Genomic DNA, 20,768 nt, shown 5'->3' with positions numbered 1-20,768 from the left:
GCCCCAATCGTCTCGAGCAATCACCCCAACACCAGAAACCCCCGGGTTGCCCCTCGATGCACCATCAAAATTAATCTTAATCCACCCATTTTCTGGTGGAGTCCACTCAGAGATTGATTGACCCTGACTCTGAAGATTAGCCCTCAGATGCCCATTAACAGAGCATGTGAACCATAACTCTTATTAAGACATATCGACCTACTTTATAATTAATAGTTGTTTTAATATACTTTTCTACCTTTATATTAAAAAAATACAAAATAAAACTATTCTAATTGTGTACCATCAATCTACTAATGTTCCAGCCACATATTTTTTAGTAAAATCAACCCTCATTAAGGGGTTTAGATAGACCACTGAACGGTATTGTTGAGAGTAGTCATGTTCTGTAATCAATATAGCCATGGCAGTTGTGCTACCTCACCCACTTTATTTACATACTGTGTACATGTTCAACAACCCAACACCAATATTTAAGTGATATTTCGAAGTTCCTGACATAAGATAAGATTGGTCCTTTACAGTTGGATCGACCAGTGGCTGTATGCATTAAAACCTCCATTTACTTCTCATACTCATCCTTCGCCATTGTCATAAGAGAATTGCCTTAAAGAGGTTTTAATTTTCTGTCAGATGTATTGTACGGGACGGTGTCCATGCAGGCCGAGTTCATTGGACCGAATCTGCACTCAACGCGTTCTTGTATTTAAGCTCCTTAAGTGAAAGGCCCAAATCATTCAGATCAAATTCCAAGAGAATACAGCTTATTTATTGTTTGAGGGATTCATTTCGCTGAGGGATTGTACATTTGTGAAGATGAAGATCTTAGTGTTATCTCGCAGTGGCAGAGAGATTGTTAAGGGCGGTATCGAACTCAATGAAAATGTGAGTTAAAATTTAAAATTTTGTTCTGTTTGATATTGTTGAACGTCGTTGGATTTTTTCTTTTCACTTTTTTGTGGATTTGGATTACCTCTGTATTTACACACCAGCTGTGCGAATTAATAAAAGGAGATCTGTGATTTTATGTCACCTGGGTTCTTAAGTGGGTATTGGTACTGCTGAAAAAATATGAACAATATCCTCATAGATGGAGGTCATAGGTTTTAGTTGTTCTTCGAAGGAATCTCACTTTTTATTTTTAGAAATCGTTTGGCATAATAGATACATTTTAACAGAAAGAGATACATATGCTGAACCCATTTTGATTTGTATTTCACGGAGAAATTAGGGTCAGAAGTACAGGTAGTTTTTGAATCTCACTTAATTTATTGTCGTGGAAAAATTAGAGCAGAATTATATATATATATTTTTGCCGTTTTATCTTTTAACTTACAGTGCAATTGCAGGATTAGATTCCTAGGGCTTACTGCTTTACTGCTTCATAGATTAAGCTGATAAGTTTTATTTTACAACTAGTGAAACCCATACCCATTTCATCGTCACTAAAATATTTTCTCCTGTTTTATCTATTAAAGATAAAATGGCTACTCTTAAACAGTAAGATGGTTTAAATCTCATCACTCCGTACTAATCTGCTGGACAGCCAGCCGAGCCTCCATTATTGAAATTTGAGCCAGTTCCATCTTTTCCATGCTGTCCTGATATGCAAGTACGGGCAAATTCACCAATATAATCATCAATTATGCCCTGACTTCTGAGTAACCTGATGGTGACAAATTATGACCACCGCTGTGAATGAATTGATTAAATTTTGCCAATGATTTTGGGGATGATATGCTATATATCTAGCTCAAGTTTTAAGAGAGCATTTTTAACTTCCTTTGTTCTCTGTTTTACCTTTTTTAAAGCTTTGAATCTTTCAGGAAAATTACCATATAAGTTAGCTTCTGAATATATGGAAAAATTCCATTGGAAATGGAAATTTTGAATTTGAAAGTGCAATCAAATTGGAGGAATTTGAATTTCTTTTATTTTCAGGGGAGTATGTAGCATCTTATCGTTTTGGGACATTGGTTTATACAAGTTCATTGCCTTAATGATTGTAAGAATAGCATCCTACGCTATTTACTGTAGAACTTGTATTATGTGGACTCAGTCTACCAAAGTTCTGTTGGAATCCATAAAAATAATAAAATTAAAATCTGATTTCAATAGGCTTAAGAATCCACCCATCCGAGTGCTTTGGATTCTTGGAACATGAGCCAAGGGTTTTAGAGACTTAGATGCAAGATCTGAGGGGTATCCAGTTCTCTCAACTAACTAGTTGCACTTTTACAGGACATATTTGATCTGTTTCATAACTCAATAGGTGGATACAAGTATACCACTGATGATTTGGGCATGTGGTAGGAAAAACCTTAAAAAAACCCATTCGATATGCTGCAGAAACAAATATAAGCACAGTAGGGAGGGGACCTATAAATTTGTATCGGAGTTGTTGGCATAGTTCTAATTCATTGAGTGAACGTTGTTGTATATTTTTCATGACTGTTGTAAGTAATTTGTATTCTCTGTATTTACTAGTTACAGTGGATTTACTATTTACTCTTTGAAGTTTGATCATGTCTTTCTTTGCATAAACCTAAATCATGCTTGCATCCATCACTCCTGTGACATGACTTAGTCATCTGTTGAAATTTGAAATCGGTTGTTCAAGGCACAATAAGAATGTGTATTTTGGACAGCTGACTGCTTTTTTCTTTTTCATGAAGTCTATAACAAGTACTATTCTTATGGGAATTTTAGTTTTTTGAGGAAAATTGTTAATTTGTTTCAACGAGATGTTCATCAAGGTAGATCTAATATTTTTAATATTGGTCCATTCCTTAATCACAGGTCACTTTTTTTGTTCTTAGTAGTTATGATTAATGTGAGCGGGAGCCTCTTTAATCGTTTTTTTCGCAACCTATATATGTTAGCTCATTTCATTAGTCAACTGCTAATCATCCTTTTTGTGTGGATTGACAGGCCTCTGTGAGTGAGCTGAAAGATTTAATCCACAAACGAAGTATGTTTTATCTTTTTTAAATAACCCTACACATAAATTGTTTTGGATTTGGTTTAGTTTAATTGTGATCAAATAGTATGAATAGAAATTTATAGAGAGAGATGCAATGAGAAAAGAATCAAAGATTGATATGGTGTCATGACTGTGTGAAGAGTGTTAAATAGAAGTTTGAAATTTGTTATGTTCTCTTCCCATGTATTTGAAAAATGCTTCTGGATAAACCTGTGTATAAGCAGAAACTACATAAGCATTTCAGAACTTGCTCTGTAGTCCATCATCAACTTAGAGATCAAGGAGAGTGAATCAAAATGCTGATCTGTTTTCTGCTTATACACAGATTTATCTAGAACAGTTTTTATCATATTTTCTATCATGGAGTGTGGGAAGTCTCAAATCCCTTAAATTTCATATGATTGTTTCTATCCTAAACCCTTTGGGTTCTTGTCAACATTTCTATAATAGTTCCGTAATATAATCTCAGCAAGTCTCTGATGGTTTTTAACTTCCGTGCTTTCTGGGCAGCCAAGAAGTATTACCCTGCAAGGCAACGTCTTACACTTCCACTGCAACCTGGCCAGGGGAAGCCCATTGTTCTTGAATCAACAAAGAAGCTAAAAGATTATTTCAAGGAAAATGAAGGAAATCAGGTGGTGTTCAAAGATTTAGGCCCACAGGTCTCGTACCAAATTCTCTTTTTCTGGGAATATGTAGGCCCTCTGTTTATTTATCCTATCTTCTATTACTCCCCCGTGTACAAGCTTTTTGGTTATCCTGCTGAGCGAGTTATACACCCAGTTCAGACCTATGCAATGTACTATTGGTGCTTTCACTACTTAAAACGGATTTTAGAGACATTTTTTGTTCACAGGTTCAGCCATGCAACTTCTCCCATTTCTAATGTTTTTAGAAACTGCTCTTACTACTGGAGCTTTGGTGCATTCATAGCTTATTTTGTCAATCATCCCCTCTACACACCTGTGAGTGAGAAGCAAATGAAGATTGGTTTTGGGTTGGGAATTCTGTGCCAGGCTGCAAACTTTTACTGTCACATCCTTTTAAGGAATCTCAGGAGCCCTGATGGCAAGGGGGGATATCAGATTCCATATGGGTTCCTGTTTAATATTGTGACCTGTGCGAACTACACTACTGAGATCTATCAGTGGTTGGGATTCAATATTGCAACGCAGACAGTTGCTGGCTATACTTTCCTTGTTGTAGCAACCCTTATTATGACTGATTGGGCTTTAGGCAAGCACCGCCGCTTGAAGAAAGTAAGTTTTTCCTGAATTTTATTTTATCAGAAGTAAGGTTTTCGTTAATTCTAAGTGTTTCCTTAATTCTATTTAATCAAAAGTAAGTTTGTCCGGAGTTCTACATTTATCAAAAGTAAGATATTTTTTTTTTCCTAATACATCATAGGTAAGTTTTACCTTCATTCTAGCTTATCAAAAAACAATTTATGTTTAACTTTAGTTCTAGTTTATTAACAAAAAAAAAGTTTACAAATGGCAATGATCAATGATTTTTTATACAGTAGATAGCTTCTAACTTTGGGATACTACATTGAAATTACAGATATTTGATGGCAAAGATGGCAGACCCAAATATCCCAGGCGGTGGGTGATATTACCTCCTTTTCTGTGAAATGCATCAGATAACCGCATTGGACCATTCAAAGTTTTATTTTACTGGATAATAATCAATTAGGACTATTTTTTTGGTCCGAAGATGCATCTATGTTATCAATTGCTATGGTTCTGACTTGAACTCTGTATTGTGGCATTAATTTATTTCAGAGTTTTAGTATTTAAATTTTAAACTCATAGGATTATCCTTTATCTGCTGTTTTAAACTTTTGATTCTTCCAGATCTGGGAGGTTTGTGTACCATAACATGTCCATTTCTAGTAATGGCAGCTCTATGCTGCACATCCCATATTGCATGTTCTATTGACTATGTTATCATGTAATTGTTGCTTGGATTGGCATGCTTGCTGCTACTTTTAGCTATAAAATGAAAGTCATCTCGGATCTTTCATGGATGACATTTAAGTTCATATATAATAATTAATTGCAGCGTGTAGAGCTAATTCAGATTTGTGATGTTGCGATTCTTGATATCTAGATTATTTTTAATTATTGTTTTTTGTCATAAATCTTTATGTAGCTTTATCAGATTGTCCTTTTGCCCTGGATTCTCTCTAATTGAGCTGAGCCGTAGTTGCTCTTAAACATAATACAAAACTGGAATCTTATTGGATATAGGGCTTGTCAAACAAAAAAAAAGTGCAGATACTAGCATAGCTATATAGCAGTCCGATGTTTGTGGCTGTGACATGTTCCCCAAGAAAAAATTGAAGTGCCAAAGGACCAAAAGAGTGACAACATAAAAGTAATAAATCCAAGAATGGACTTTGGACTGAAATCTTGTAACAAAACCAATTCCTGTTGATGCTTGCAAAATATTATATAGTTGCTTAAGTAAACAGGGGCCCTTAGAAAACTCTATTGTTCTGATGGTTTGTTGACGTATCATATTTCTTTAACATTTCTATCAAGGGGAAGACGAGCATTTTTTCAAATAAGGCATAAGTTGATTTCAGTGGAAGTACACGTAGAAATTAGAATGACCTGAGGAGGGGCTTAGGACTTCAGCTCTGCAGGAAGACAAGTGTTACATAGAAAGATCTAATCGTTAAACAACAATGGCAAATTGTGTTACACATGTAACATGTGCATACAATGAGATTGGTAGTGAGGTCATATGTTGAAATTCATTGATGTAGAGGTTAGGAAGTCGCCATATGCTTTACCGTGCAAGTGTGCATGGTAGGGCACAACATCCTCCCATAGGAATCTCTTAGCTTGAATTGGAGACTTGAGGTCTTCATTTATTGGAAACACCGCTGCAGGAGAAATAGATTTGAGAAGGAAATAGCTGTGACAAAGCAGTAGGATCAAGTGTCCCATGAAAGACAAGCATACATTCTAGTCACCCCACGGTGATGATTTGGTCAGGCTTTTGGGATATGGCGTCCATCTCCCAACTATTAACAGTACCGTAAGAGATAGTGACACAGGCAGCGAGAGGAATGGAGAATGCAAAGCCTAGTGCTAAGGGAACCTGCTTCAGCCTTGTTTAACATCTGGAAAGATGAAGTAAAATGTCAGACTAACAGCTAAAGAACCAAATTTGATTCCGTGGAATATTAATGGCATTTGCATCCTGCTGCTTGGATGAAGAAAATGATTGACATTGAAGTAGATTTTACAGTTTGAAACACTAATTAAATTAAAACCAAGGAAATCATATCTAAACTTATTACTAAATCTGAGATACAATAACAAAATGTTATATATCCAAGCAAGATTGAGGACTGATTAACTATTCTATTGTTTGTAACTATAATATTTTGAAAACAACTATTAAATAGCTTGTAAACAAATACTGGAACCACACGCACAGACGACTAAAAACCCGATATGCTGATGGAAGAATGGAAGTGGATAAAAACTAGACTCAAAAGAGAAATGACTTAGATCTTTGTAGTTGATATTTTGGGAAATTGGAAGCTTAAGAAATGGTGATTAAAATATCATAGGGGTTTTATAGAGAATATGATCTTATGATGACAACTCAGATTTTTGCATGGAGGCCGCTAGAAGTGGCTTTCTAACTTACTACAATGGTTGTGTAAGAGGAGAAAAACTCAAAAAATATTTGCAGTAAGAACTAATAAGCGACATATTATCCTTTGTTAATCTATTAAATACTGCTAAACGGGTTTAGATTCACAATCAGGAGATGGGCATAGTTCAGAGTGCGCTAGACATGAGTTTTGGGCCAAGATTGGCTGCAAAATAACAGGATCTGGAAGTTTTCATTCATTGATAAAACGGTGAAGTTAGCCCCTTTTCTATGGCAAATCTTTCCAATGCGAAGTCACCGTGCAACCTAGGAATAGCTTGAGAGGTTTGCTAGTCACCCAAGGAGATCCAAGTGAGTCACCTAAGGCAAAATAGGTGAGCCTATCATGAAGGATATGTCTAATCTGGCTCCGAAACCGCATTATCGTACGACTGATAACTTTCATGTTATGCGGACACAAAATAGGCACATAATGGCTATGGGGTTTGACAAAAGCGTTGTGGCCGCTGTCCCTCACTAAAGTATAACATGAAAGTTACCTGTGTATGACAAGGCGTTTTTGAAGCTAGAATAGCTACAGCCTATCATGAAGGGGTAAACATGCATTTTAAGAAGGTATGTGAGAAGGGTGTAAATCTAAGGAGGACGCAAGGGAATCTTAGGTACTATGTGAATGTTTCCGTTGAGGACAAATGAAAATTAAGGGGAAGTTTTATTGAGGGAATATTTCCTTCGAGGTGAAAAAATAAATAAAGGAGAAGTTTTATTCATACAATGAGAAACCTCAAATCATCATCAAACTATACACTTATGTAGTGAGTGATATGAAAGTTCTATTCAAAAGCAAAAGTTAATTGTGCAAAAGGTTCTCCAATTTATTTTTCCCTTGTAGTTTTGGGCATAAGTTATTGAACCCCATGAAATGAAATTTCTCGTCAAAAATAAAAATTATTATGTAAACAAGTTCTCCAATTTATATCACCCTTTTTCTTCACCTTTGTTTATATTTTCATTTTTTATAATTATTTTGATTATTATTTCTCATTTAATACATATCTAAATGCTTTAATGACATATGCATTTTGATGAATTGGCCATGGAATGACCCATCTATTGGTTGATTCACACTTTACTATTTTTATAAAAAATCTTGAATCTTAGAGTTTCTAGGGATTGTTTGTTCAAAACACTTCAACCTTCAAACATATATTTTTCAATAAATTTTATGACACGGTTTTATATTTTGAGCTTATAAGAGACATTTACATATTCCTACAATGGAACATATTGGATTCAACATGAGCTATTTTTGAACTCAATTATTATGAATTAAAGTTATAGTCTCTCAACAAATAAAAAGGGTAACCATACAATTCTATAATCAATTACACAAATTGTTCTTAAGATTGAGAAAAACTAATTTAGATCCACATTAATCTTATGAGAGAAACAATCTAAAAGGACTAGACTACTATCTACTAAGAGATAACACAAGATATACTCTAATAAAACACTTCTATGAAAAAAATCAACCTCCAAAACATACTCAATGTATTAATCTCAATAAAATGATAATAATGCAATAATGAACAAGAAATACATAAAATCTCCAAATTTGTCCTTTGGAATTAATCTAATAGTAAAAAATTGTTATAAACTCACCATACAATAAAGTGATCCTCATTTAAAAATAACCCTAATCTATATGTATTTATTTATGGGCACACTAGAACAAGAAACATTGATTGGTATTAAAAAAGGGCATAAAACCATTAGTTTAACTACCTTCCTTGATAAAGGTGAAAAATAAATTCTTAACCCGAACTTCCAAATTGGAGGGGATTCCAGCCTCCAAAATTATTTAGTTAAGTGTAAAATCTATTAGTGGTGTAAGACATGCAAAATATACAATACAATACCATTTGACACATTGATTAATAAGACAAATTTTATTAAAAATAATAATTGTAAATAATTAGATTTTATTGTGTTTAAATTTCACAAAAAAAATCTTATAATTTACATGTATATAATAAATAAGAAATATTTCTTTTTTCTTTTTTTTTTAAATATGATATTTTGATATTCAAAATGAATGACTTAATTATATTACCATCACATAATTTAATAAAACAAATTAATTTTTAATTATATTATAATGAAGATTGACCATCACAAAATACCTATGTCTTATTATTCTTTCATCTCAAAAGACTTTTACATCTTATTTTTTAATAACTAGCAATTGCACCTTGGTGTGCAATGGGTATGCCGAAGAGGTTTAATGTGAATAAGGAAAAATTTAGTTCTTTTTTTTGTAATATGAAGATAGGGGTAGAGAGGAAGAGATAGAGGGGGGAAAACAAGGAATATGAAGGTATGGAGATATAGATAGAGAAGAAGATAGGCATGGAGATGGAGAGGATAGGGAGAGTTAAAGAGAGAGAAATGAGTGAGGGATAGATTGAGATAGAAGAGATAAAAAGAGAGGGGGGAGAGAGAGAGAGAGAGGGAGAGATAGACAAACAAAGATATGGGAAGTGATAAATAGATATAAAGAGGGATAGATATATTATTAGAGATAGATGGAGAGACAATGAGTTAGAGGTAGATGAAGAGATGGAAGAGATAGAGATAGGAACACACACACACACACACGCGGAGAGAGAGAGAGAGAGAGAGAGAGAGAGAGAGAGAGAGAGAGAGAGAGAGAGAGAGAGAGAGAGAGAGAGAGAGAGAGAGAGAGAGAGAGAGAGAGAAGAATAGAAGCACAAATAAAGATAAAGTGTGAAAGGAAGAGGGACAAATAGATAGAGATTAGAGGTGGTTGGAGAGATAAAGATAGAGGGAGATAGAGAGAAATAGAGGTTGAGGGAGAGCGAGAGATAGAAATCAAGATGATGAAATAGAGTGATAGAGAGATAAAGATATAAAGAGATACAAATAGATGGAGATAGACAAAAAAGAGAAGTAGAGATACACAAATGGAAGGGGATAAAGGGAGAGAAGTAGGGGAGTTATGGAGAGGGAGAGTATAATAGGGATAGATAGATATAAATGGGAAGAAAAATATATAGAGATAGAGCTATAAGGGAAGAGAAAATGATAGATAGATAGGGAGTGAAGGAAGGAGATATGGTGAGAGATGGAGAGGGGGGAGATAGACAAAGAGATAGAGGAGTAAAAGAGATAGATAAGGAAAGGAGAAAGATATAGAGAAGAGGAAGATAGAGGGAAAGAGATAGGTAGAGGAGTGAGAGAGGGGAGGGGAGAGAGGAGAGAGAAATATGGCGACAAATACAAGTAATAGAATAGGATATAGAGGGATCGAGATACAGAGAGGGAAATATAAAGAGATAAAGATAGGGATAGAAATTAAGATAGGGAGGGAGGAATAAAAAGTGTGGAGACATAGGATAGGTAATAATAGAAAGGAGAGCTAGAGAGAGATGTAACTTGGGAAACATAGATGAGGTGATAGAAGGAGGAAGATGGATGGGAAGGAATATAGATAGAAAGAGGGTGATAGAGAGGTGGAAATGTAAAGATATATAGGAAATGAAATAGAGTGGGGAGAGATAGGGAGATTAAGAGAGATAAAGAAAGTGGGGAGAGATAGAGATATATAAATAGAGATAGGTTGCAAAAAATATAAAAAAGAGGGACAAATGGGGAAAGGAAGAGATAGGGAACATTAAAGAGATAGATATAGTGTAAAAGATGGGGGAAGAGAGATGTAGGGAGAGGTAAGGAGAGGAGAGATAAGTATATAGAAAGGGAGAGATGAAAGGAGAGGAATAGGAAGAGGGAGAAATAGAGACATGAAGTGATATAAAAATAGAGATAGAAAGTTATACATAGGAAGAGTTCTTAAAGGTAAATTCTTATATTTTAATTATATATTATTTTGTATAATATTTTTTTCCACGATAATTGTTCTTAGTATTTGTATTGTATTTTATCTAATATAATTAATAAAAAATAAACATATTATATTGTATAATTAATTAGCGGCGTACACAATCTACCCTTAAATGTGCTATGGTAGGTATTTCTAAAATTTTATTTTAATTCAATGGTAAAAATGCTTAAATATGTTATCAATTATGTGTCCCTTTGAAGTGGCATTTGGGAATTCAGGATATTATTAATTTCTAGATATCTTATAATTTTTTGATATTGACAAATGGCATCTTATATTTGATGAGACACATGGCAACAAAAGCTTCATCGAACACATTGCTCTTATATCTTTCTTGGCCACTTGATGTATTGGCAATTCAAAGAGACTGACGACCTACATTCAAATATCAACAGTTCAAAGTTGCTAAGAAGTGATGCAAGATGATTAAGAGGATCTTGTCCATTAATCATTTTTCACCATTTTTTTGTTGTTTACTGACTATTTTTTCGAGGGTTTTTGCTACCAGTTTCCCCTTTAGGTAGGCCACTTCATGATTTTATTGCCTATTTTTACATGTCATTTTTTTCTCCACAACTTTGGAATACGCATAGCTACTTTTATATTCTTTGGCAGTGTTTTTTTCATTTTTTATTAAAAAATGTAAAATTTATTTTATTTTAAATTTGCATTTTCATATTTCTTTCACTTATAAATATTATTTTGAAAAATATGTGTTGGTTCCCCACTTTTTTAACTTGTACACATATCTAGCCTTTAAATGAAAGCAACACATAACAAATGAAAGAAAAACAATGAATGGAAAACCAACAGAAATGATAGTTTGAATCATCTTACATTGGGTTAGTATAGTATTGATCATTGATCAACTTCACATAAGTTAGTCACTCTCTCTCTCTCTCTCTCTCTCTCTCTCTCTCTCTCTCTCTCTCTCTCTCTCTCTCTCTCTCTCTCTCTCTCTCTCTCTCTCTCTCTCTCTCTCTCTCTCTCTCTCTCTCTCTCTCTCTCTCTCTCTCTCTCTCTCTCTCTCTCTCTCTCTCTCTCTCTCTCTCTCTCTCTCTCTCTCTCTCTCTCTCTCTATAGATTGTAAGTTTGAAATTTATTTTATTATATAAAGTTAAATAAAAAATAAAAATATAATAATTCTATAATGATTAAAATTTTAACATATTTTTAATTATTATAGGTAATTCATAAAGATATAATAAGTAAAATAAGTTCTAAATTTAAAATTAAAATAGAATAAATAAAATATAAAATCTATCAAAATCTTAATATTAATAACAATAATAATAAAAAAAATAAACTAATGAATTATTAAATAAAAATTGAAACTAATTTTAATAATTTGTTTAATTTTTATAAATAATTTAATAAAAATACATGAAATAATTTAATAGAATACATTAAATAATTAAAATAATAAATTTAAATTAAAACAAATTCAAGTAAAACTATCTTTTTAAGTTAATAATAATATTGTGTACTCTAAAAAATGAACTAAAACACTTGATCTTTCAATGTAGAAGCACATGATCAAAAATAAAAACTAGCAATTGCACCTTGGTGTGCAATAGGTACACCAAAGAGGTTTGGAAGATTTGTTAGAAAAAAATTATCTATTTCTTTGTATACAATTATGCAGTTAATGAGATCAACTATTATGTCATTTAACAAATCATTTTGTTTGTGCAATTAATGTCTAAATGGAGAAGTGATAATTTCAAACCAATATGTATCCACTTATAGGGATCTAAACATGAACAAAACAAAAACTCATAGTTTTCCTTTGAAAAACATGTTAAAACCATGGCTTGCATATAATCATTCCATAGACCTAAGCACAATTTTGTTGTTTAAAAGATGTTGTTTGAGCTTAATCTTATTGTTTTAGAGTTTGGGTTATGCTTTTAATATATTAGGTTATAAAGAAGAAAATATTATGTTTAATACGTGATTGTAGATATAATATATGGTTGAAGATTGATTACAAGAATATTATCCTAAATTGTCATCCTCATGATACACTTGAATATTGTCAGTTTATTTAATTCTTAGGGATATATTCAAAATTATCCTAAATTATCATTTATGGAGCATTTTGATGAAGAAGAAGTTGAGATGCCAATAAAATTGTATCATTAGATAATAGATGAATCAACTAGGGTATCATGTTAGGTTAGTAGATGCTTACTTTTTATAGTCATACCATTTCCAATTTACATTGTTACAAGTTTCCTACATAGATAGGGTAAGAAATTAAAAAATCTATTATTGTCATCTTAATTGTGATGTAAAAGATATGAAAACATAAAAATAGTTGGAGATCATTATATATACTTCTCAATACAAAATAGTTTGATTAGTATGGATATACTTTAAAATATATTATCTAGATGTGTGTTTTGATGTGTCCCATTTTATCACAATTATATTTTTATTTAAAATTGTAAATTTCTAATGATATCAATGATGCCTAATCCCCTTGTTCAATATATTAGCTTTTTCATTATTTCATAGTCATACATGTATATCCATCCCACACATCATAATAATGTTGGTGGAAAAGAGAAATTCTAGAAAGGTGTAACACTTGAAACCTACAAACAATGGAGGTCACAAACAATGCCAAAGGGTTTTTATAGTGATTAAATCTAAAGTCCATCACCTACATGGGATTCAACAATGATATGATAGATCATTTTTTGTCTCATCTTTGGTACTTTTTTGTTGCTCACATTAGTGGTATGCCTCTCGATGATATGACCTTTAACACTTTGGCCATTTGTGGCAATATTATCCATTGATGCTCTTTACACACCATCCCCATAAATAATCAACATTGTTTCATTCACCTAAATTTAATGTTAGTAGAATTTGATAAGGGAGTCCTATAGACTTTAAGATTGTTAAAGCTAAATTTTAACTTTTATATTAAAAATTAAAAATGAAACCAAATTTTAAAATTAATAGTAAAATGAAATATATTGAAAAAATAAAAAGTTGGTCTACGGGGGTTGATCCAGATCTTTCTTCAGAGAAGATTAAATGGGAACCACCTAGCAAACATTGGATAAAGATTAATTTCGATGGTGCATCAAAAGGAAATCCGGGAACCTCAGGTGCTAGAGTGGTGGCGAGGGACGACAACGGATCTATCCTATTCAAAGGAGCTCAGTGATTGTAGGATGACACCAATAATGAAGCAAAAGTCTAGGTGGCTTTTCTAGCAACAAAATTAGCCTTAAACATGAAAGTCCAATGACTGCACTTAGAAGGGGATTCTCAGATAGTTATTAATGCAATAGCTAAAGCCAACATGCCATGTTGGAAGCTAAATTGATGGGTGGCTATGATCCGAGAGAAACTCAACACATTTGTGGAGTTCCATGTCTCGCATATTAGGAGGGGAGAAAATGCAGTGGCAGATTTGTTGTCCAACATTGGAAGTGAACTGGATAGTTGTGCGGTCAAATGGTGGAAAGGTGATGGCCGCGTGTGGGAATGGTACTAATTGCAGCCTTTTAGAAATGTGCAGTCTTCAACTTTTTAATGAGAGAAAAATTTGGCAAGTACATTTGCTAAGGTGGCGCATGCTCTTTGAAGAAGGAGTTGTCTGTGGCAGGTCGCATGATTGGAGCGAGTGGAGGATGGCAGTAAATCCTGCTCTTGATCTCATGACATTAATGCCTTATCCTTGGCACTCATTACCCATCCTATACGATGGAGGAAGAATTAATTACCCTTTGAGTTGCGTGCCAGGGTTGTTTGAAGTAGAATTAATTGTATCTTTGTAGCTTTGTATGACATTGCATTGCAGGAATTGTTGTTTCAAAATTGTAGGTGACCATGGAGGCTAATTTCACTCTGCGAATAGACAAGAAGTTGGTGCCTTTTTTGGGCAAGGTATCGGATAAGCGGATGCGGGGACTCTTCCGTTTTAAGGCGGAGAAGTTGTGGGCGGCGGCTCGTCTCATGCTTGCTGAGGAGGTGGTTTATATCCGTCACCAATATTGAACTAACATGGAGGTGTACTCTTTGCTTTTGGCGTGGGTCTGTGAGTTCGAACTGGAGGTGGAAAAGGTAAAACTCACACTGATCAAATTGATCAATGGGAAGTTCTTTATTAACCTGGATTCAATCTTGGAATGGGTGGTACCACGAGTTGGCATCCGAATTAAGGAAGGGGACGACCAGGAGGAATTGCTTCCTTTTATTCGTGGTCCGGAGGATGAAATCAAAGACCAATGCCATGAACGGGCTCGAGTGGGGTGGGAAGCGATGAAAATTTATGTGAAATTAATCAGAGCGGATGAAGTCCTAAATGCTCTGCATGTGGTGGCAAGGATGGAAGTTGACAGGGACCTGAGAGATAGATTTGAAGAAGGAAGGGCCATTCAGTTACTGGCGAGTTTGGAGGGCGACCTTGACTTCGGACGTCTGGACTGCATCCCAAAGATGAAAGTTGAAGCGACAAAGGGGAAAGCGCCGACTTTTGAGGAGGGAAGGGAGGAGGCGACCCAGGGGGATAGTGACTGAGTGGCCTGTCGGCCAGTGTTTTTCATTTGCTCTTAAAATGTTTTCATTTGTTAGTTTTTACTCTAAAACTTTTATTATTTCTGAAACATTTGGTTTGGAGAACCAACAAAGAACTGGTTTTTTGTTGATGCTATACGCTGTAGGGTAGGGTAATTCATAAGTTTGGACTGTGGGTAGTATGGGTTTGATATTTCCTGCGTTTATGCATTGTGGAAGACTGTAAATTTTGTATATTTAAATTTTCGTATTAATAAAATGAAAAAATATTTACCGATCAAAAAAAAAGAAAAGTCAATTCATAAGTTATTTATTTAATTGATTCAACTAATATGAATAATAATTATTAATATCATTATTGCAAAAATAATTATATTTATCAAAAAAATGTTTGATAAATTTATATAAATTGAATAATATTATTATTAAAAAAAAATTATATAATATATTTAAACTAATTATTTATATGATATATTATAATATAATAATTTTTAATATAAATTAAAATAAAATAAAAAATAAAATATGTAATTTATTATTTGTATATTTCATACTTTATATATTATAATTACTAAAATCTCTAATAACAAAAATTCAAACTTAAAAAAAATTAAATGGGTAATATAAAGGATTTAAACACTTATCCCACATAGCACTGAAAAAAGTTTTAAAAAAGTTTAAAATAAAAATTGAATAATCCGATTGTTCCTTTTTCCTAGGATTGTACATGTGAAAAGATTGTTGTCTTTTCAAAATATATTAAGTATAATAATATCTCTACCAACTTTGAACTGGTATGCAGTAGTAGTTGGGAGGAATTCGTTTCTTAAAATTACGATTTCTAACGTTTTTTTCGATTTTTTTTTAATTATGCCGAAGGCGTTACTTATTTGAGAAGGACCGGCTGGCTTTCGCGATCAACGAACAATATTTGTTGAATCCAATGCAAGACCATTGCAAATATCTAGACCATTGATTTTTTTTCGCAAGTTTTATTACTTCCATTGATTTTCCTTCAAGTAGAAATGTATGAGCAGTGTATTCAGTATGGGGCATGATAGTTACGTTTGCTGGCTCAATGTAACACAACATACGTTGGAAAAAAATGTACAAAGTATTTAAGAGTTGGAGTCATAAAGGTCTAAATACGATAACTATTAATCGTGGCAGATTTGTGAGATGCAGTCTGTCAAATTTTACTTTGCCTTGTTTGCCACCACGTACTCCACACAACTCTGCCTCTTAACTCTTTACACTGAAGGCATCTCCTACTATGGAATGCACAACTTGATTTTATTAATCAACGCTCAGAAATGCTCCCTGAAGGTGCAAGACGATCTGGATGATCATCACCGTTCCTCATTTTCGTAATATATTATAATTACTAAAATCTCTAACAAAACTTCAAACTTAAAAAAAATTAAATGGGTAATATAAAGGATTTAAACACTTATCCCACGTAGCACTGTAAAAAGTTTTTAAGAAGTTTAAAATAAAAATTGAATAATCCAATTGTTCCTTTTCCCTAGGATCATACATGTGAAAAGATTGTTGTCTTTTCAAAATATATTAAGTATAATAAAATCTCTGCCAACTTTGAACCAGTATGCGGTAGCAGTTGGGAGGAATCTGTTTCTTAAAATTATGATTTCTAACGTTTTTTTCAATTTTCGTCTCTCACTTGTGAGAAAGGAAAAACAGACGAAAACCATCCAACGATCACTATGGGCCCAATCATCGTGCAAGCTGTAGACACCTAAAAGTTGCACAATGAATTAAGTGAATTTTATTCATTTAATTATTCTTAATTCTTCCAATTAATTAAATTAAGATTTAATTAATATACCCTTCTTCTATCTAAGCCATTTAATTAAATTCATATTTAATTAATATACCCTTCTTCTATCTAAGCCATTTAATTAAATTCACATTTAATTAATATACCCTTCTTCTATCTAAGTCATTTTAACTAAATTCACATTTAATTAAAAATATCAATTGATCCTCTTTCCCATTTTAACTAAATCTACATTTAATTAAAATCTCATTTGCATTTAAATAAATCTAAATTTATTTAAAAATCCCCCCACTTGCAAAATCCTACAAATGCAAGTTGCAACCACAATTGAAATAAATTAATTTTATTTTAATTAAATTCTATTTTCCCCACCCACTTGCAAAATCCTACATCTCTCACTTGCCTCTCTAAACCCCCTTCTAGATTCTTCTAATCACTTCTAAATTAGCCTAACCCATCTCCTAAATATTGTCACATCCATAAGCAAAGGGAAGTCACTTCTCAAACCCTCAAAGTCTTTGAAAACCATTAAAGGCTTTATGTCTCCAACAAGTTAACCTTGAAAGTCTTCCAAACCTTTAATGGTTAACTCAACCCTCTAGCATGATTAGAGACTTTTTCTCTTAACTCAACCTCCATCTAACCCAGGGGTCTCATCAAGCATTCATTACTTTGACCATGATTATCCCTTTAACCCTTGCACAAGAGTTTATCCTTTGGGTAAAAGCTTTATCCAATGGATAACCCTAACCTAACCTTAACCCTTACCCCCTAAGGTAACCATGAGGTCTTCTCAAGCATTTAATGCTTCTTACATCTCCTCTCAAGCAGTCTCTTGTTGACAATTGTCACCATTTCATTGATGAGAATTGTAAACATGGATTGATTAACTTTCAATCCTGGGCCTTATTAAGATTATCCAATCTTGACCATCCATTGCCCTATTTTCCCTATAAACAGAGCCCATTCCTTCTTCAAAAAAATCAAGTCTCTGTGCATCAAACTTATAGTCTTATAACATTAAGCATATTATCTCTCTTTGATAGAATAGTGCATTTTAGATCATTTTGATAGCATTATAATCTTAGATATATCATGTTAATCTCATATCATGTTAGCTTCATCTTAGTATCATTTGCATACTAGTTCAAGCTCCATATCAATATCTTGCATCCTATCATCATCTAGTTTCATATCTAAATCATCACTAGGATCTTGGTTGCATTCCATTTAGATCTTAGAATCATAAATCTCGTTCTTTAGGTTGTCATCTTAAAGAATCAAGTGCTCTTCCAAGCTGAGAGCCACCTTGAATCTTGAAGATCCTTGGAGATAGAGGAACATGGAACAATTTTAAGAGATTAGATTCATTTAACTTGTTTTGATTGATTTCTAACCTCTAATGCAATGTTTCATGTGTGTGCTTGAATTGTCTTCTCCTCCTACAGGTTGACACGACATTTCCAGGCATACACAAGCCTCTTGAGAAACGTGCATCATCGATTTGAAATATAAGCTCGTCCATTCCAAATAAAGAGATGTTGATACGACAGAAAAGGAAAAGGGACGAAAACGAGGAACAGTGACGATCATCCAGATCGTCTTGCACCTTCAGGGAGCATTTTTGAGCATTGATGAATAAAATCAAGCTGTGCATTCCATAGTAGGAGACGCCTTCGGTGTAAAGAGTTAAGAGGAAGAGTTGTGTGGAGTACGTGGTGGCAAACAAGGCAAAGTAAAATCTGACGGACTGCGTCACACAAATCTGCCACGATTAATAGTTGTCGTACTTAGACCTTTATGACTCCAGCTCTTAAATCCTCTGTACATTTTTTCCAACATATGTTGTGTTACATTGTGTCGACAAACATAACTCTCACGCCCCATACCGAATACACTGCTCATACATTTCTACTTGAAAGAAAATCAACGGAAGTAATAAAACTTGCGAAAAAAAAACAATGGTCTAGATATTTGCAATGGTCTTGCATCAGGTTCAACAAATATTGTTCGTTGATCGCGAAAGCCAGTCGATCCTTCTCAAATATGTAACGCCTTCATCGTAATTAAAAAAAAACTCTAAGATAAAATTACATTGTTTTAAATAAAATTATATATGCTACACAATTTTCAAATACATGATAACTTCAATCTAAATCACAATAATACCAGCTTATACTTTGATTAATAACACACTTTAAAAAAATGAAAATTATAAATAAATATAATTTCAATTGTTTTAATTTAAAAAAAAAACATCATATAATTTACATGTATAAAATAAATAAGAAGGTTGTATATTAAACACATCCTATAATATTTTGTTTAAAATATGATATTTTGATAATGAAAATGTATGACTAGACAATATTACTAAAACCCAATTTAATCAAATCAATAAATTAAAAATTAATTATTACAAAATGCATATTCCTTATTCTTCTTCAATCATAAAAAAAACTTTTTTTAATAATGAAAAAAAACATATCTTAGATTAAATTACATTGCTTCATAAGATTTACCATCTCTATCTTAATCTTCTTAAAATTATATATAATTGAGTCTACTTCTCTCTTTTATAAAGGCTACTCCTAAACCAAATACAGTGCAATAAGATAATGATGACCCATCACTTCATCATGAGGCACACAAGTTGTATGCCATGATTGATAAAATGGGCCCAAACACACACACAATACGCCATTGAAATAAGGCCTTCCTTAGTGACTTTGCCAAAATTAGCAAATATGGGCCACATAAGTCACACCTTAAGCCATTACTTTCATTCAAAATCACACTTTTTTGTTCAAAACAAACCAAAAAAAATCCATTCTTTATCCACAATTTTAAACAAAACCAAGTCATCATACCCAAATCAAGGGGTTAACCACTAGTCTTTATTTCCAAGTGGAAGATGGGACACCTTAAAGTTGAGTTGTCAATCAATGTGGATGTGCTTTACATCATGGTAATGTTGACACACCACTTATGATATAGAAAAGACTTTAATTCACATGTAAGTAAAAGCAAGTATGATTGCTTGTCTATTTTAAGTCTTTTTGCATAGTGACTTGTTCTCCAATGTCAATGAAAGATTGGTTAATCAATACTTTTATGGGACACAATAAGAATGTAAAGTACTATTGAAGATTTCCTTGTTTGTTTTTAAATGCCAATTCCTTTAAATCACAAATGGCTTGTGAAACTTCAATAATTTTGACTATTGAATACATTAAAAAAACAATTTATAAATAAATTTAGAAGGATTACAATTGAGTTATAGGATATAAAGAAAAATATAAAGATTTCAACAAGTGTGAGGTGGATTGTTACAAAATATTTAGTAAAAATAAGAAGAAAGTATGTTTAAGAATGAGATTTATATAAATATTTAAAAAAATATTTTGTAAAATTTAGATGTTTTTATCATAAATTAATATTTTTTTTAAGTTATAAGTATTTTATTAAATTTTCATATTAATATAATGTATTATTAATTATATGTAAATAAATAATAAAATTAAAAAAATAATTATTGTTGAGATAATATTTTAACAGTGAAAAAGACATTTAGATGTATTTTTATTTAATTTGGGTAGCAAATTAATATATTTATGTAGTTATAAACAATGTAATTTTGTGTATAGTTGAGTTGATGCATCTAACCTTGTTTGCACTTAGCTCTATTCTTATTGCTTATCCTTATATTTATGTGCTCACAATCCTAGTTCAATTGATTTATTTGTCTAATTTTGATCATGAATACAATCCTAATTCACAATCTAGACCTCTCAAGCATATATCTAACCTAGTTGTTTGATCAATCTTGTGTTCATAGGGGCAAGGCAATATTTATAATTGTGAATTTTTTTGTTAGAGAGTTTTGCCATTGA

At 32.7% G+C, this 20,768-nt stretch overlaps 1 protein-coding gene across 1 annotated transcript; it reads left to right on the top strand.

Moving 5' to 3' along the window:
* The first annotated feature begins 347 nt into the window (after positions 1-347).
* Positions 348-4,918, top strand: LOC131041844 (very-long-chain enoyl-CoA reductase). The gene is made up of 4 exons (XM_057975063.2): positions 348-885; positions 2,932-2,971; positions 3,494-4,242; positions 4,547-4,918. Exons 1-4 carry the CDS (start codon positions 817-819, stop codon positions 4,613-4,615), a joined length of 927 nt encoding a protein of 308 aa, XP_057831046.2. The 5' UTR covers positions 348-816; the 3' UTR covers positions 4,616-4,918.
* The last annotated feature ends 15,850 nt before the right edge of the window (positions 4,919-20,768 follow it).

Source organism: Cryptomeria japonica, chromosome 8 (assembly GCF_030272615.1).
Source record: "Cryptomeria japonica chromosome 8, Sugi_1.0, whole genome shotgun sequence".
Lineage (NCBI taxonomy): Eukaryota > Viridiplantae > Streptophyta > Pinopsida > Cupressales > Cupressaceae > Cryptomeria > Cryptomeria japonica.
This window is presented reverse-complemented; position numbering and strand designations above follow the sequence as displayed.

What these genes read in the sequence shown, in the direction of transcription:
- LOC131041844 (XM_057975063.2), top strand. Translation starts at nt 817, where the DNA reads ATGAAGATCTTAGTGTTATCTCGCAGTGGCAGAGAGATTGTTAAGGGC. An exon ending in GTATCGAACTCAATGAAAAT is followed by an intron (nt 886 to 2,931) that starts GTGAGTTAAAAT and finishes GTGGATTGACAG; the next exon opens with GCCTCTGTGAGTGAGCTGAA. An exon ending in AGCACCGCCGCTTGAAGAAA is followed by an intron (nt 4,243 to 4,546) that starts GTAAGTTTTTCC and finishes TTGAAATTACAG; the next exon opens with ATATTTGATGGCAAAGATGG.